Raw genomic sequence first — 16,403 nt, 5'->3', positions numbered from 1 at the left:
TTTAAAAATAGCTATTTTGAGGCTAGCATAAAAGTGCCCCTAGCACTCCCATTCAAAAGGCCATTTGACCGAAAATACGGTAAATCTTAAAAGTGGCGCTTCCGTCCTAAATATGCTTTTAAACGGAAGTTTGACTCGGGTACATTCACAAAAAGACCCTAGGTCGAAATTTGGCGAGAGTTACACTTTAAATACTGCGATTCAGTACTTCCTCCACCACTGCTAAATTGTAAACGTACTTCCATTAAATCTGGTGCAATGGGCCAAGGGACAAGGGATTCATTTTAGGGCATTTCTTTAGTAACCTGACGCTCCAGATGGTTTGTTACACAGAACCATGTGAGAAGCTGTCGTTGAGAAACTGTTTGGGAAAAGTCAGGCACCTTTCAAAAAAATACCTGGCAGGTGATTGTCTATCACGTCTGCCAACATTCGAGGCCGTCACACACACACACACACACACACACAAACCGCACACACAGAGCTGCCAGTAGCTCCTCACCGGACGCCGATTGGTCCGGTTCACTGCTGTCCGGACACAAACACATTACTTGAAGCCTGGCAAAATGGATTTTCGTGCCGTGCAAAGTCATTCTTTTTGGCCATTATGGAACATTTTTGCTTTATTCCAATTACTATAGCACTTGAGAGAAAACAGCTGCGTTTCTCCTGGACTGAATTTGAGTTGGTTGCTTTGCTTTAAAAACTAAAAAAAGGACTGTAATGTAGAGTAAGGATGCAGGAATCTTCACACATCAGCCAACTCAGAGCTTAAACCTGTGCCCTAACGGTACATGGTTATATCTTTTTTTTTTTTTGCTGCAACTTATTAAAAAGCTCTTCCTTTGACCGTGTTCTCCAGGTCTCCTCATTTAAGAACTGCACTGTGTTTGTTTCCTTCAACCAAAATCAGGCAGTGCTCCAGTAACAGAATCCCCCAATGTCTTGAACATGTCAGTGACTTTTTTTAAAACTCACCGAAAGCCTTTTTCCTGAATTTGTTTAGAGGAAACACGTTGCTGAACTATTCCGAATACAAACATTCCGATGGAGTTACACGTTAAAAATGTAGTTTAAAAACATTTACCATTATTAATATGACAAATGTATGCAGCTTCTGTGGAGGTATGCAGTCGGAGTGCTTTGTAATTTAATCTTAAAATTGTTTCTTGATCAAGAGCTGCAAAAAAACCCTAATGAATCTAAAAACTCAAGCCATATAAAAACTTTTTCACAGCACTGTATCTTCCCCCAAAACAGTATGGGCTTTACAAAAGCAATAAAGGGGCACTGTAAGTTCACCAGTGTGTGTGTGTGTGTGTGTGTGTGTGTGTGTGTGTGTGTGTGTGTGTGTGTGTGTGTGTGTGTGTGTGTGTGTGTGTGTGTGTGTGTACACACAGAGTATGGAGTGCAGAGTCATGCTATTGCGATTTGGCGTTGGGTTGCAGATAGTAGGGGTGAAACAGTCTCTCATGGGAGCAGATGTGCAGAGCTGCGTGCGTGTGCATCAGTAACCGTGGAAACCGTGAGGTGAAGTAGCTGATGAAGCCTTCGGGCAGCTCACCGAGAGTCTCCTGCACCTCCGGTGGCAACTCGTGGTAGTGATGCTTCTGTAACATGCAACGTTAACATAACACGTGTCAGAGTGGGCCTGCTTGTATAAAGAAACATACGTGTTGAAATAAGCATGCTGACCTTATTCCTCATGGCTCTCAGCAGATCTCGGACTGAGTTTCCTTTATACGTCCTGAACCGCCTCAAGTCTGGAACGTACACAGGAAAGGGACCATTGATGTCTTTGTCATCCTGCACAGGTGTAAACAGTGCAGCTACGTGATACTAAAGGCCTTTTTATGCTTCTGCGTAGAATTGACGGCGTACCCCCGCAGACCCCTCTGCGTCTACGCCGGACCCTACGCCTGACTGCACCTCTCGAAAAATTTAACTACACGTCAGAGCGACACACGTCGCTCGGCCGTGGCTTGGTAGCGTTGCATTTCCCTCTGACTCATTTCCTGGTTCTCCTTCTCCATAAACAACATGAATTCAAGGAGAGGGTTCACTTTTCCTGCTACAGATTTCCCACCGTGGTCAGAAAACACAGGGGAGACACTTTGTTTCTCTCACTATGACACTAGAGTCGCTACTCGCTCCGGAGCTAATCGCCATCACTCTCTCACTTCTCTCTCGCTCCCTCACACTCCCCACACACACACACCCACACACACACACACACACACAAGTATAAACATCAGGCCACTTATGTAGGCTGAAAGCTCTGCGTGGAGCCTCTGCAGAACCATAAAAAGGCCTTTAAGTTAAGTGTAACGTGTGTACCTGTCTGTAGAGGCACAGAGATATGCATCCTCCAGTTGGTTCGAACCACTGCTCTTCCTGCAGTCTCCAGTTTGACCACAATCGGACTGTCTGCTGGTTCCTTCTCTATGCGGTCACTAACGTCCTACATTCGTACGCACACAAAACACAAACACATTGTTTCATGGAGAGAGATTGGGCTGAGCAAAACAGGAGGAAACACTACACTACCCAGGTATACATGCATACTCCTCTTACACATTTCCTGCTCGGGAAATGATGAACAAACATCTAATAAGAGCTTTTAAACCAGAAGAAAAATAATGACTAGTAGTCATGGTCATAAGGACCTTTTAGTATCACAAGAGAGACAGCAGCTGATTTAACACACCTGGAAAAAGAGCAGCTGCTTCTCGGGGCTCCAGAAGAACGGATGTTTGAGCACACAGGCGGTGGAGGGCCGGGCGGAGGGCTCGCCACTGATCATTTGCTCGATCAGATCCTGTGCTATGACGTCATCTGATTTGGAGGGAGAAACCGTTTTCAAATTTTCATTTATTATTTTGCTGTTTGTGCCATCAGCAGATTTTTATGATTATTATTATTATTATTACTATAATAATATAAAAGTCCTTAAAGACGCTTTACACACAAATATAAGCCAAATAAGCAGTAATCATTTTAATAAAGACAACGGACAACGTGATATCATGACTTCGCGTAAACATACACGCCACTTTCCTAAAGCCAAGGGGCGTGTTATCTGTACGCATTTTGAGCTATCCGCGTATATGTCTATGCTCTATACAGCGGACGGCAGTCTGCAACGTCACAGCGTAAACATACACGCCACGTGGCACTTTCTAAAGGCGCGTGGCGTGTTATCGCGAGGCTACGGATGGGTTTAAGAAACGTCACACGCGGGTTGGATTTAGGAAAAGAAGAACGGGGTTGGGTTTAGGAAAACAACAAACGTGGAAAGGAAACATCACAAGCGGGACACAAAGTCACACGCGGGACGCAATCCCCGCTCTCCTGGCTGAAAGTCCTGTGTTTTACCCATCCTCCACCCCGACCAATCTCCCTACGCGGATTTTCGCCCTTTCATACTACTCGCTACGGCGTCTATTCACACGCAATCGCAAGGTAATGCAAGTCAATGGAGGCCAAACGGCGTTGATAAACGCGCTAAAAAACGAGTATGCGTCTTGATAACACGCTAATAATGGCATACGAATTGCCGTGTCATACATACGCGACTTCATGAGATCAGTCTGCAATAGAAATAAAATAGCAAGATCAGCGTCTTAGTTGGGGAAGGTGAGTCTGAAAAGGTGGGTTTTGAGGGCCTTTTTGAATGATGACAGTGTGAGGGCATTTTGGATGTGGTTTAGTAATGATTTTCAGAGAGTTGGGGTGGCGACTGAAAACGTCCTGACACCCCAGGGGCGAGAGGAAGAGTGGCTCCAAGGTGGCGTATTTGGGTGGAGGGGGTGACAATGGAGCCATTGATGTTGAGTGAATCTGGCCCAATGATTAGGATTTCTGACTTATTGCAGTCGAGTTTCAGAAAGTTTAGGCTGTGGTGAGGGTGGAGTAAGTGGCAGCAGACATTATACACAGAATACAGCCTGCAACATTTTTGGGGGGTTTTGTGCAATTACGACAATGTCTGAAAATTACACGTAAACCATAAAGAAATTGTAATTATTTAAAAGGGACTCATCTTGGAAGGTAGTTCTACCCAAGAGGCGCAAGTCATAGCAAAACAACCACTGGGTTACTCAGCGTATTTTAAAGGAAATTGGATTGTTGAGGTGCGATTTGACCATGGTGGTTCAGGACGTAAATGTGTTTTCCCTACTATGGCCACGCCAAGACCCGCCCTTCAATAGCAGCTCGATAGGTTGGGGATAGGCATTGACCTCGAGTGGTTAAGGTTAGGATAGCTGATTGGTCAGGGGATAGGACCTGTACAAATCGGGTTACGTTACCTTGCGTAAGCATGGACGCCTGGCCAATAGTAGTGTGTGAATGCTATTGAAGGGCGGGTCTTAGCGTGGCCATAGTAGGAAAAAAGATTTCGCGGACAGGACTGGATCTTTTAATGCAGGACATGGAGGTGGTTGGGTACATTTAAAGTCTCTCTTCTTTTATGCAGAAGTATTGTGGAGGCATTGACTGAACTAGCTTTTATTCTGGAAAAAAAATTAATTATGATTACACATGAACCAAGCCAAGACATGCGCAATGACCTCTCTCACCATGTATGTCGTCCATAAAATGTGAGAGTGAATATTCTCCTGACAGGATGTTGACCTGCCGTCTTAATGAATCACCAAAGGGGTGCTGCCCCCTGCTGATCACAAAGTAGAACACACAGCCTGCTGAGAACACGTCCACCGCTGCTGTCTGTACAGAGAAGAGGAGAAACACAAAAGACTCATGATACCTCGCATTTCCTCAACCTTGGGGGTCAGCTGAGTTTTTGGTTTTATATGAATTTATTTAGACAAAAAAAAATGTGGTTTGAATTATTCTTTTATAGGACATGTGGTCCATGCTCTTGAACCTAAAATACCAAAGTATCCATTAAAGTATCCAGTACCATTCAAATTCGCATGATAAACTAAAAACTGGGTCACAGACCCTCAAGCTAAATATGAACCTGTTTTTAATCATCTATTCATTTTTTTCCAAACCATTTTAGCTAACAAGTTGACTTGAATGTTCAAAGAAAGACAATTGTGATGTGTGTGCATTCTACCGGTTTGTTGCCCGGAGTATCTCGCAGTACTTCGGGAGCTATCCACCCATCAGTTCCTGGTATTCCTGACCTCAAGGAGAAGCTGCTCCGACCGTCTGGGATCTTCTTACAGAGTCCAAAATCAGAGATGAGAGCTCGGACCTCACCCAGCGCACTGGGACCAGAAAGGAGGATGTTTCTAGGCTTCAGATCACGATGGACTAAAGGGATAGACGTTTTTCAGAATGAGGAGGAGGAGAAGCTTTTAGCTGTCCAAGTTAAGCAGTGGAATCCCTTCGAAACTGAATTTGTGCATGCACTTGTGTGTTTACATGTAAATGTACTGTATGTGTGTGTATCTCAGACCTATGTTGAGCGAGTGGAGGTGTGAGAGGCCACACATGGTCTGTCCCAGCAGAGTTATAGGATTCACCTCAGGAAAGCAAGACGGATCCTCCACATACTGCAGAGAATACAGACACACAACAACATGCACAAATATATGTTAGTTTTGTTATTACGGGATGTAATTTTAAATGGCATTCAAGTATGGGATGCAAATGGGCAACAGCTTTATAACAATAGTAAAAAGTCAACTAACAAGGCCCTGAGGTGCTGACCTGTTGCAGGGTGGCAGCGCACAGCTCGATGGCGATGTAAGTGAAGAGGCGGTCTCTCTCTGTGCAGAAATATCGGATGACGTACGGGTGAGTGTCAGACTCTCGGAGGAGCTGCACCTCACGCTCTGCTACCTCGAAACACTCCGGCAGTATTCGCTTCACCGCTACGTGGCGTCCATCAAAATGACCCCTATAGTCCCGAAAAAAAAGAGGGCCATAACATATTATGCACAGTACTGTATGTGATTCGGAACAATATGGTTTATCTCGCAGGTTTTGTATGGTTTAGCCCATTAACTCAAAACTACTAAGAAATATTTATTTTGATTTTTCACTACGGTATGAAAACCAACTAGGTGTTTTTCATTAGAGACATTTTGACACAGTAGAAAAAAAACAAATAATCAAATGAATGATGGCTGAATTCCATTTAGCTGCTTCAGTTTCAGGGTGTTGGTATTGTGCATGATGGCTCACTGGGACTATTGAATAGAACAGCCATTATGAATGTTATTAGCAACACCTGTGCTTTCCCTACTGTGACTAGTCAGAAGGTCTTTTGCTGAAGCAAACAATTTGTTTGAGATCACAGTGACCATTAAGTCTTTTTAGCAGGGTTCCCACACCTTCGTCAACATCAAAATCAAGGACTTTTCAGGGACTATTCAGGCCCAATGACCTAAATTCAAAGTCCCAACACGGCATGGTGCGAGACAGTGCTGCTGATGACTGTGATGGCAGCCTATGTGGTCGCAGCCTCTAACACCTATTCTCTTAGCCCTCTTGTATTTAGAGATTGTGTGACGCTTACCTACAGCACCAAAACTAATTCCTTGTGTGTGTAAAAAAATGTACTTGGCAATTAGCTTTTCTGATTCTGATGTTAGGTTAAAAAAATATATATATATAAAAAAAAACTTCAACTTCTATTCTTGCACAAAATATATAAATGCAAGCACTTTCAATGACCCGTGTCTATTTACATTTATTTTCAAAAACATTGAAGGCCTTGATTCCCCCCCCCTGAAATTCACAAACTTTTAAGGATTTCAAGTGCCTGTGGGAACCATGACAAAGATTACGTAACATACTCTTTACAGAAGTTTGCCTTTTTCAAGCAGGGACTGTTTAGAAAACGGTTTATCTGATGTTGTGTTTACTGATGCTCCAACATCCGAGATTCGACAACACCACAACAAATAACCAAATAAAGGGGGTAATAAACAAAAGTCTTCCTGGATGGTAAGAAATCATTCTTATGAAAATGCTTGACAGAAAGGTAAAGTACACCTGTTTTGCACTTCATGATCAAAAACATGCAAATCCATAACTATGTTCCTTTCATTAACTGTTGAAATAGCGCCGTTTTAAAATACACGTACTGTACCTGAAGACAAAAGTTCCCGCTGTGCCGTGTCCGAGCACCTCAGATGGAGTGAAGGAGATTTTACCCACCCGCACTTCCTCACCGTTTCCTATTGAGAGACACAGGACAGGAAGAATGAAGCAGCATGGAATTCATCTCATCTCAACGGTAAGCGACAGGAAGGAAAGAATACACAGTTTGGTGTTTTACCTGCTGTGGGATTGTGCCCTGTGGTGCCATTTGTATCGACATCTGAGGAGCTGCCGCTTCTGTGAGCGTGAGGACTTGGTGGAGGGTCAGCAGATGCAGGCTGAGAGTCTGGATACAGAGAAGGGATACAGTATGAATGGGGCTCTTGTTCTGTACCCAATGTAATCAAAGAATGAATAATTGGTTACAAGATGTCTAGGCTTTGAGAAAAAGTATGCTTTAACGTTACTTTATGCATTTTAATAATTATTCATTTGCGCAATGCAAAGAAAAGATGTTCAATCAATGAACTGGACCCCAAGGTAAATAAGAAACAGCATAATAGAGAACTTGTTTTAGGATGCTTACCACTGGAGGGGTTTGTGTCAGTAGAAAGGGTTGTTTCCGAAGAAACTGAGGTCCCTCTCTGCATGTTGGTCTGCATGCTCGTCTGCATGTTGTTCTGAGTGTTATTCTGCATGTTGTTATGCATTCGCTGGAGGCGAGACTCAAAGGCCTCCTCCAGCTGCCTTTGAGCTTTCAGCTGATGAGCTGCACGCTGGAGAAACACACACAGATAGAGATGGAGTTTGAGAGATCAGTATTGAGATTATTGAAGAGGACGATGATCTTCTTTGAGAAAAGATTATAAAAAGGTAATAAGTATCTCCTTTGCAATGCTGATAAAGCCTCTGAACACCCACAAAGGTGATTTCAGATATTCTGGCTGATTAGACCTATGCTCAGATTGAAGTGGGTCAGAGCTTTTATTAGGTCACAAATCTTGTCTACCCCAACAGGTGCAACAAAGCTAACAAGAGACTCAGGAGGCCTGTACTACGAAGCAAGATTTGGCGTTAACGAGGTAACTTCAGGTTCAACCCCAGGTTTTCTGTACCACGACGGTGGCTGTTGTTACCGGGTTCAATCGCCGTGGTAACTTATGCTGAACACCTAACCTGGTCGGGAGCAGGTTAAGTTGGAGATTAGAGACCAACCGGTGTTAAAGCACCACCTACTGACCAATCAATACTCGATTGACAACGCCGTCACCATTCTTGGAAGATCCGGCGGAGCTCAGTGCGCGGAGAGGGGGAGGGGGAGAGAGAGAGAGAGAGAGAGGGACGGAGAGAGAGAGGGAGAGAGAGAGAGAGAGAGGGACGGAGAGAGAGAGGGAGAGGGAGAGGGAGAGAAAGGGAGAGAAAGAGAGAAAGGGAGAGAGAGAGAGAGAGAGAGAGAGAGAGAGAGAGAGAGAGAGAGAGGGAGGGATGCGCTCATAAAAGTTAAAACATTTAGAGACCGACAACCCCGTTAACATTCCCTGATGGGTATTTTTATGAAATATATAGATTTTAATAGGAGGGAATTACATATAGGCTATCGGCATCTTGAGCCGTGTGTTGCCTGTTAACTAGTTGTTAACCACCGTTGTGAAACAGCTTATGCGGGACCGCGGTAGTTAGGGTTAGTGAAGCCGGGTAACTGAAATCAATCCAGGGCATGTTGATCTTGATTCATAGTACAGGCCTCAGGAGATCAATCAATCAGTCTAGACACACCCACACAGTCCTAGGAACAGGTAGAATCAGCGAGAACACCTGTGTTGGAGTTTAGGGCCTTAAACACAGCAACTAACATTTAGCCCAAATGTTGTGATAGCAAATTTTACCAAACAGAAATGCAGCCAAACAGAGATTACATTTTAGTTCAGCTACAGTTAAAGACGCCATGGGGAGTTTTCTTATAAACAAACAAAAGTTATGTTAACATTTATTGATACTCACTATGTGTATCCTTAAGGTCTAAAAAAAAAATGTGTTGACTGTATTTCCTTTCTCATATAACATTTGCAAAGCCGGTTTTTCTTTTAATCCACGTTCACTAGCAATCCGTCTTCTTCTTCCTGGCTTTTCTGGTACATTGATGCATATATTAGGAGTGTTACTGCCACCTAATCAGTGGAATAGTGTGAAACCATTTGCCACCCACATGTGTCACCCATGTGCACACACGCATGCATGTGCATCCTTGTAAGCGTGCACAAGATAAACAAAACAGGGATTCACATATAGAAAAACAGCCCCATAGCACTACTAGAGTTCATTAACTCCACAGGATAACCTTAATCTCTTGCTTGCACCATTAATATTGCTTGATATCGATGCAGTTTGCCACTATTTATTCATATCATTGAGAAAAACATCTGGAGAAAAAAAAAAAAAAACTGCATCTTAAAACACATGCATCTTAACAACAGACAGACACACAAACTCACAACGGGGTACGTGAGCGCGAAGGCCAGCCATCCTCCCAGCAGCAGTGTCAGAACAGCCAGAGTCAGACTGTCCGGAGTCATATAGACAGGCAGCACAGCGACCGGTCTCTGGGCCTGTTCAGTTGTCCTCGCATCAACCCCTCCTCTATTAGCATTAGTGTCGCTATGGCTACCAGCAACTGTCTGAAACTTGAAAGGACACGACAAGACAACAGGGATAAGAAAGAATGGAAATATAACGAGGTTTCACTTGTTTTTCATCTGTGTTTGTCGTCATTGTACTCTGTTAATGAGTTTATAATAAATGGAAGTTAAAAGGGGCATTTAGTAGTTTTCACATCAAAGCCTTGGGCTCTGAGACAGCTTGACGTGTGCTATAACAGACAGTAGAAACCTGATAGAAGAGGATTATTGTCTGATATCATTCCTGTAATTGACTGACTTCCGGATGTAGACTGCCACAGTGACACAAGTAGTTTGGAGCTGGGACTCACGTAGCGCTCATGGTAGTAGGAGGCATGGGAGGCGGAGGAGGCAGAAGGGCGGGGGGGGATGACTGCCTCACCGGACCGCTGCAGGCCGACTGGGAAATCCCTCAGCATGGTGGTGTGAGCCACTGGAGGAAGCTCGTGATGACCTAAAACACAGATATAATGCATTTAGAGCTGCTTGAGTGCTGCATGGTGAGGGGTCACTTTTCTGTCTGGTCAATAAATCAAAGACTTATTTCAGTTTTGAGGGAATTTTGTGACCTTTCTTCTTTAGCCAGAGTTCTAGCTTTCAAGCTGAACATGAAGCTTATTTTTTCTTAAAACTTAGATTCCCATGTAACCCAGCAACAACAGGGATTAAATACCTGATGGTCATTTTGAAGTTAACATTTTTCTCATCTAATATTTTTTACAGAACCTTGATAATTACTCTGAGGTTTGGAAATACATAATTATATTAGTTTTTTTGTGTGGCTGTAAGCACATGTAACCAGGAAACTCAGTAGTGAAATACACCCATTTATCAACGTGTGTGTGTGTGTGTGTGTGTGTGTGTGTGTGTGTGTGTGTGTGCGCGCGAGCGAGCGAGCGTGTACCTATTAGCAGCCAGTGGTTTTTCCGGCTGTTTGTGCTCCCTGGTGGGTAGCGTACATCAGTGGACGGTGTGATCTCACACTCCCCCCGCTCTCTGACCGTCACTCCGGCCGTCACTGGACCCTCAATTCGAGCCAAGGTCAGTCCCCGAGGCTGCCATGGCAACAAGAAGCACAAACCAGTCACATAACAGCTATCTTGTTATCGCTTTGATCATTATCAGTTCCTCACTGTCCGACACACCTGATCTGATGCACTGTAATAACTTATAATGTTCTCTGTTAAAGCAGGAGGGAGAATAACCACAGGTGCATGACTTGAATGTGAAAGGTAACAGGTTGTGTGAATGCAGTTATGTGATAAAAAAAAAATTGATTATATATTTAAACTCACCACTAACGAGATTCCATGGTGGACAAGGGAAGTGGAGGCGTAGAGGTGGGAGTCCAACTTTCCTACATAGAGAGTGGGTCTTAAATAGTAAAAAAAAAAAAAAGTAACGTTATTCCCTCAGCCAGTGACTTTTTAATTTATTTATGAGGACAACTCAAATATGTACAAAAAGATTTTAATGAAATGGAATGGATTAATTGGTCTCGGGACTAGAAAGAACTGATTGGATCTTGGGATTTCTAGAAATATATAATTAACGGAAAAAAATGAAGATGCAGACTAGTTTTGAATTAAAGTTGTATGTTTTTGTTTTTTTTCATCATAGTATTGCCACAGAAAATCCTTTTTTTTTTGATTGAGTGGCATGTGTCCATTCAAACATATAAACAGACACCTTAAACATAGTTCCAGCCAAGAGTTTAACAACCACTGTAAATCAGTGCACCAGGTACTGTATATTAAACTGCAGTACTAGTACTAGTACTAGACTACAAACAAACTTGAAAGAAGGAGAGCCTTGTAGTTACCACTTTCATAATTTGTGTAATCAGACAGATGCATCACTGTTGGACTGAACATCACAAGGATCTTAAAGCTCTTTCGTGTGCATGTTCATACACTTTCTCTTACACGAGTTGTGTTTGAGCGGTGGCTTGCTCCTTCACAAACTGATAGCTCCACTTTAACGTAGAGTGTGCGTCTTCATGGTCGTTGGCAGAGGAGAAGGTGAGGAAGCGTAGCGTTTCCATGGCGAGGGACAGGTGGGGGGCATGTCTTAGTGTGTCGCCAGAGTACAGATAGACCCCTACGACGGGCGATCCATAGTTCTGACTCCACAAGACGTCACCTGGAAGACAAAAACACACACGGCATTACGAGTGTGTTGAGATGAAAATAAAGAAGCCCATCGACCTCATACATATATAAGTGGTGGTAAAATATTCACAGAGTAAAAACCACACACCTTCCCCTACCTGTCTCTCTGTCAACTGTCACAACAAGTCCATCACCACTCGACACAAGATGGGCCATCTCTGGAAGTGTAACAGGTCACAGGTCAATTTTGCATTAGCTGGAATGTCACATCTTTGGGAGGTTTTTACACACACATTCTTGCAGGTTTTGCACTTGAACTGGTTGTTTTAAACAACCAGCAACTAGCACTCACAGAACACATACCTCCAACAAGCTTGCGCAATCCTCTAAATTTGTCATATATTGTTTTAATGTTTATAAAAATGTAAATCTATACCTCAAACAAAATCAGAAACAGAACATATTTTTTTCATTTAAGTAAGTGCAGTAGTTCATGAGCAAATAGGAATAAAGTTCAAAATACTCTATTTTAAAATGTTGGGAAATCCTTAAAATAGTTCCTGGAGACAAACCTGCATCAAAATATGAATTACTCATGGTTTAACATGTTACTTATTTGACTGAAATCTGTTGACAGACATTCTGCGGACAAACAAACGGGACTGAAAACAACTCCTTGGTGGATGTGAACAACTAAAGTTAAAGTCAAGAAGAGTCTTGAAGTTGTAAAAAAAAAAAACTAAAATAAAACTTTGCATTGATTGAAATGTTATATTTAATGAAGAAACTATAAGTGAAGAAGTACAGTGTTTCAATTAGAGACGCACCGATTACAATTTTCTAGGCCGATTCTGATTTCCTTTGAGTTAGGCCAGCCGATACCGATTTCATTTTTTCTAACCACTTTACAGCACACACAAATATTTATTTTCTATCTTTTCTTTAATAGAACATTTTGCACAGAACATTTTTTGAACAGATAATGGATCACTATAAAACGCTTCACAGCGCGAGCGGGTACGCGCAACACACGGCGGAATAGTTGAGAGAAAGAGACTGTGCTGTCGCGTCTGTGTGTGCGTGCGTCCTTGAGAACTGTAACTCGTTAATTGTAGCAATGACCAGCATGAAATCGGCATATGTCAGACTGACCTGCCGGTCGCCGGTCATGGCCGAGCACGTGAAAACCGGCCAATTCTGGTCACCGGCCGGTCTATCGGTGCATCTCTAGTTTCAATCCACAAAGTACTAACTCTCGTCAAATGCACCTGTTCTAGACATAGATGTCTCCAAATACATGTTTTTTTGTCAGTTCATATGTACAATGAAGCAATGCAGCTACTTTAGCCTGCCATGTCAGTCTGAGTGACTGAATGTGTGTGCAGTACCAGGGATGTGTGTGTGAGAGACGTACTGTAATCTTGTTTGTCATCGTAAGGTGGAGCAGAGTAATCATTGTATGTGGCGTTCCATCGCAGCTCTTGTGTCTTGGTGTCAAACATGGTAACCATGTATTCTGGGGAAAGAAACGTGCAAGGTTCATAAACAGTAATCCACGCTGCATATAATACCTCAGCCACCTGTGCGTGCGTGCGCGTGTGTGTGTGTGTGTGTACAACATACCTGTGCGTCCAATGTACAGCAGGGGAGTGTTAGGGCAGATGGATTCGGAGGAGGAGGTGGTTAAACTGGTTTGCTTCTCGCCTGTCTCAGGATCCACCACAAACCACACATCCTGCTTCTTCCCTTCATGTGCACACAAACACACAAATATTAGCCAACAGCATTGAAGTATGTCACGTTGGTCATTCTTCGTCTCTGACAAATGTCTGTCTCACACATGTCCGATAAAGTAGGCCTCATTGCCTCACCTGTATAGAGTATACCATCAGAGCTCCTGCAGGGAGCCGACTGAACCAGCTCTGGAATGGTGAAGGGCAGTTTCTGCAGGCACATCCAAACAATGGGTCATAAAGTACACTCACACACACACACACACACACACACACACACACACACACACACACACACACACACACACACACACATCTTTACCATCAGGCCTTCCTTGTGTTTGCCGCCCAGCACATACAAACTGCCATCATTGGGGTCTGGGAGAAAACCCGGCCTACAAAAACAACATTCATACATCAGTCCATTGATTATTTGAAATATGTCAAAACTATTGCCTCTCTCAGCACCAATACTTTTTCCAGTAACTTTGCTTTAATCAATGTGTTTATACAAAAAAATTAAATAATTAAAAAGCAGCGGTACAAGACTGAATAAATAAATGAAATGAACTAATCCAAGAATGAGTAAACAAGACTACAAATCTGCCAACGTTTGGTACTTGACAGTTTTTTTTCGATTCTGTGCTACAAACACTCAGTCCTATGTGTTGTGTGCATGTTTATATGTGTATGTGTACTTGCATAAGTTGGGCGATATGACGATATACACTATCGTAAAAAGCGCTATAAAAATGTCTGTCATATATACATTTTATATAGCATTTTTATCGCGACCAAAAACCAGCAGCCGGACTGCGTTACGGCAATATTTACGTCATTTGGACGACGCTTTCCATCCCGCTCCTTGCACATTATGTTCATTTTGCACTAAAGTTCTTATTAAATGAGAAAATACTCAGTACTTTTCATTTGTCAAGTATTTAATTCACACATGAGTATACAAAACATAGGCTTTACCATGTAGTTATTTCATATAGACTATTTATTTATTAAATTACCAGAAAACATATTTACAACAATATTCTGATATATATCATTATTGAGATATGAAATGACCTATATCGGGATAGGAAATGTAGCTATAACGTCCAGCCCTACATGTGTTATGTGTGTTACTCACTCTGTGAAGTAGACTGGTACTTGAATAATAGGGTCTGAAAGAAAAAAAAGGACAATTTCATAAGACATGTTGAAAAATGAAAATGAAGATCGAGGAAATAATATTGACATCTATTTGTATGAACCTTCTCTTAGGGTCCACTTTATGTCTCCTGACTGTTTGGAGACAGCATGCAGACTACCGTCCAGCGTGGAGACGAACAGGAGGGATTCTGGTAGGGTGACTGATCTGACCCCTCCAACCTGATGGGTAACCACAAAGAGAAAGACTTAAAGCCAGCTGTCTAACAGTCACCATGTCATGTATCTGAGATTTCAGCCTTGACTTGACTAACGTGTGTGTGTCTCTCACTCACACACACACACACACACACACACACACACACACACACACACACAGTTTCTGCTCTAATAATTATACTGTGTTCCTCCCTTAACAGGATTTCCTTATCGCTTGCTTTCCTCCTCCCAACCCTATATTGACAACTTGTCTGTTTGTCTGACTGTGTGTGTGTGTGTGTGTGTGTATTCACCACTCCCTTATGTACCCACTTACGGGGGGTGGCAACTGGCAACAGAAAACTGAACCGCACTCCGTGGAACGAGCACACCATTGCAAGCGATTGCAAGACGTGCAGAGACGCGCGCGCGCACACACACACACACACACACACACTCACTCACACACTCACTCACTCACTCACTCACTCACTCACACACACACACACACACACACACACACACACACACACACACACACACACACACACACACACACACACACACACACACACACAGTATTAACTTTCTTCAAGCAATTTGGACAAACGTCCTATCATCATAACATGGCAACTATACTCGAGCCTGAAATAGACACAGAAGCGCAGTGGGAGGCCAGTTGCGGTCTCTGCTGCGCAAAAATAGCAAGACCCAAACGGTATTACCAACAACAGCAACAACAACAACAACAACAGAAACACCACACTTTAACGTTACAAACTTTATACCTGAAATAGCTTGCCTTCCCAGGACAGCAGCAGGAGAGAAAGCAGCAGGCGTTCCAGAGCCCCCATGACCCTCAAAACACTTTGTTTCATGGCTTTAAACAAACGGAGGGTTAAAGCTATTGAACTAACAACAGAGGTCGAACTCTCTCTCCATTTCCAGCGTGGGCGCCCACTTGTCAGAAAGTTAGCACCGGCCGTTTAACATCGCTGAAGCCGTGCGGGTAGTCAACAAACACGATGAAAGCTAAGACAGCAGTACCACTTTCAATCCATAATAACAGCAGCGCAGCCGTTTGTGTCGCTATTCCATATTTCCGTGTTGGGACGGAACCGGTGACGTCAGGAGGGAACTGTCAAGCAGAGAGAGGGGTGGGGACTATCCTCTTCCGCGCTGAGTGACAGGAGGCTCAGCCAATGGGCAAGAAGGTTTGAAACAAAGGGGGAGGAGCTGTAGAAACGGCTGGAACACGTGGAAACAGACAGCAGGACAGTTGTGAACGCAACAAGAGAGTAGAGTGTTTTTTTTGTGCAATAGAAAGTAGTGGAGGGCGTCATTGTTTGTTGTTCACTCTCTCTACACTCCTTACAACAGCACTGGTTGACTGTAACTAAGTGTATGTACTTAAGTTCTGTACTTAAAGGCACCTAAATTAAGAATTCCAATATGTTGTTTCCATGGCCTAGGAAAGTCAATCAATATTTGTGAACATGAGCTAT

General features: G+C 43.1%; 1 protein-coding gene across 1 annotated transcript; it reads right to left on the bottom strand.

Moving 5' to 3' along the window:
• Positions 1 to 798: 798 nt before the first annotated feature.
• On the bottom strand, positions 799 to 16,031 carry ern2 (endoplasmic reticulum to nucleus signaling 2). Its single transcript, XM_078264039.1, has 24 exons — positions 15,687 to 16,031; positions 14,805 to 14,922; positions 14,681 to 14,714; positions 13,862 to 13,934; positions 13,678 to 13,750; positions 13,430 to 13,552; positions 13,221 to 13,322; positions 11,965 to 12,024; positions 11,621 to 11,837; positions 10,991 to 11,069; positions 10,600 to 10,750; positions 10,007 to 10,149; positions 9,513 to 9,701; positions 7,607 to 7,796; positions 7,259 to 7,366; positions 7,070 to 7,157; positions 5,683 to 5,872; positions 5,429 to 5,525; positions 5,084 to 5,283; positions 4,581 to 4,728; positions 2,708 to 2,835; positions 2,338 to 2,461; positions 1,696 to 1,763; positions 799 to 1,610 (listed from the first exon to the last, which is right to left on the bottom strand). Exons 1-24 carry the CDS (start codon positions 15,774 to 15,776, stop codon positions 1,422 to 1,424), a joined length of 2,982 nt encoding a protein of 993 aa, XP_078120165.1. The 5' UTR covers positions 15,777 to 16,031; the 3' UTR covers positions 799 to 1,421.
• Positions 16,032 to 16,403: the final 372 nt, after the last annotated feature.

This window comes from Sander vitreus, chromosome 2 (genome assembly GCF_031162955.1).
Source record: "Sander vitreus isolate 19-12246 chromosome 2, sanVit1, whole genome shotgun sequence".
NCBI lineage: Eukaryota > Metazoa > Chordata > Actinopteri > Perciformes > Percidae > Sander > Sander vitreus.
The sequence above is the reverse complement of the archived record's forward strand: the minus strand, read 5'-3'. Positions and strand labels throughout refer to the sequence as shown.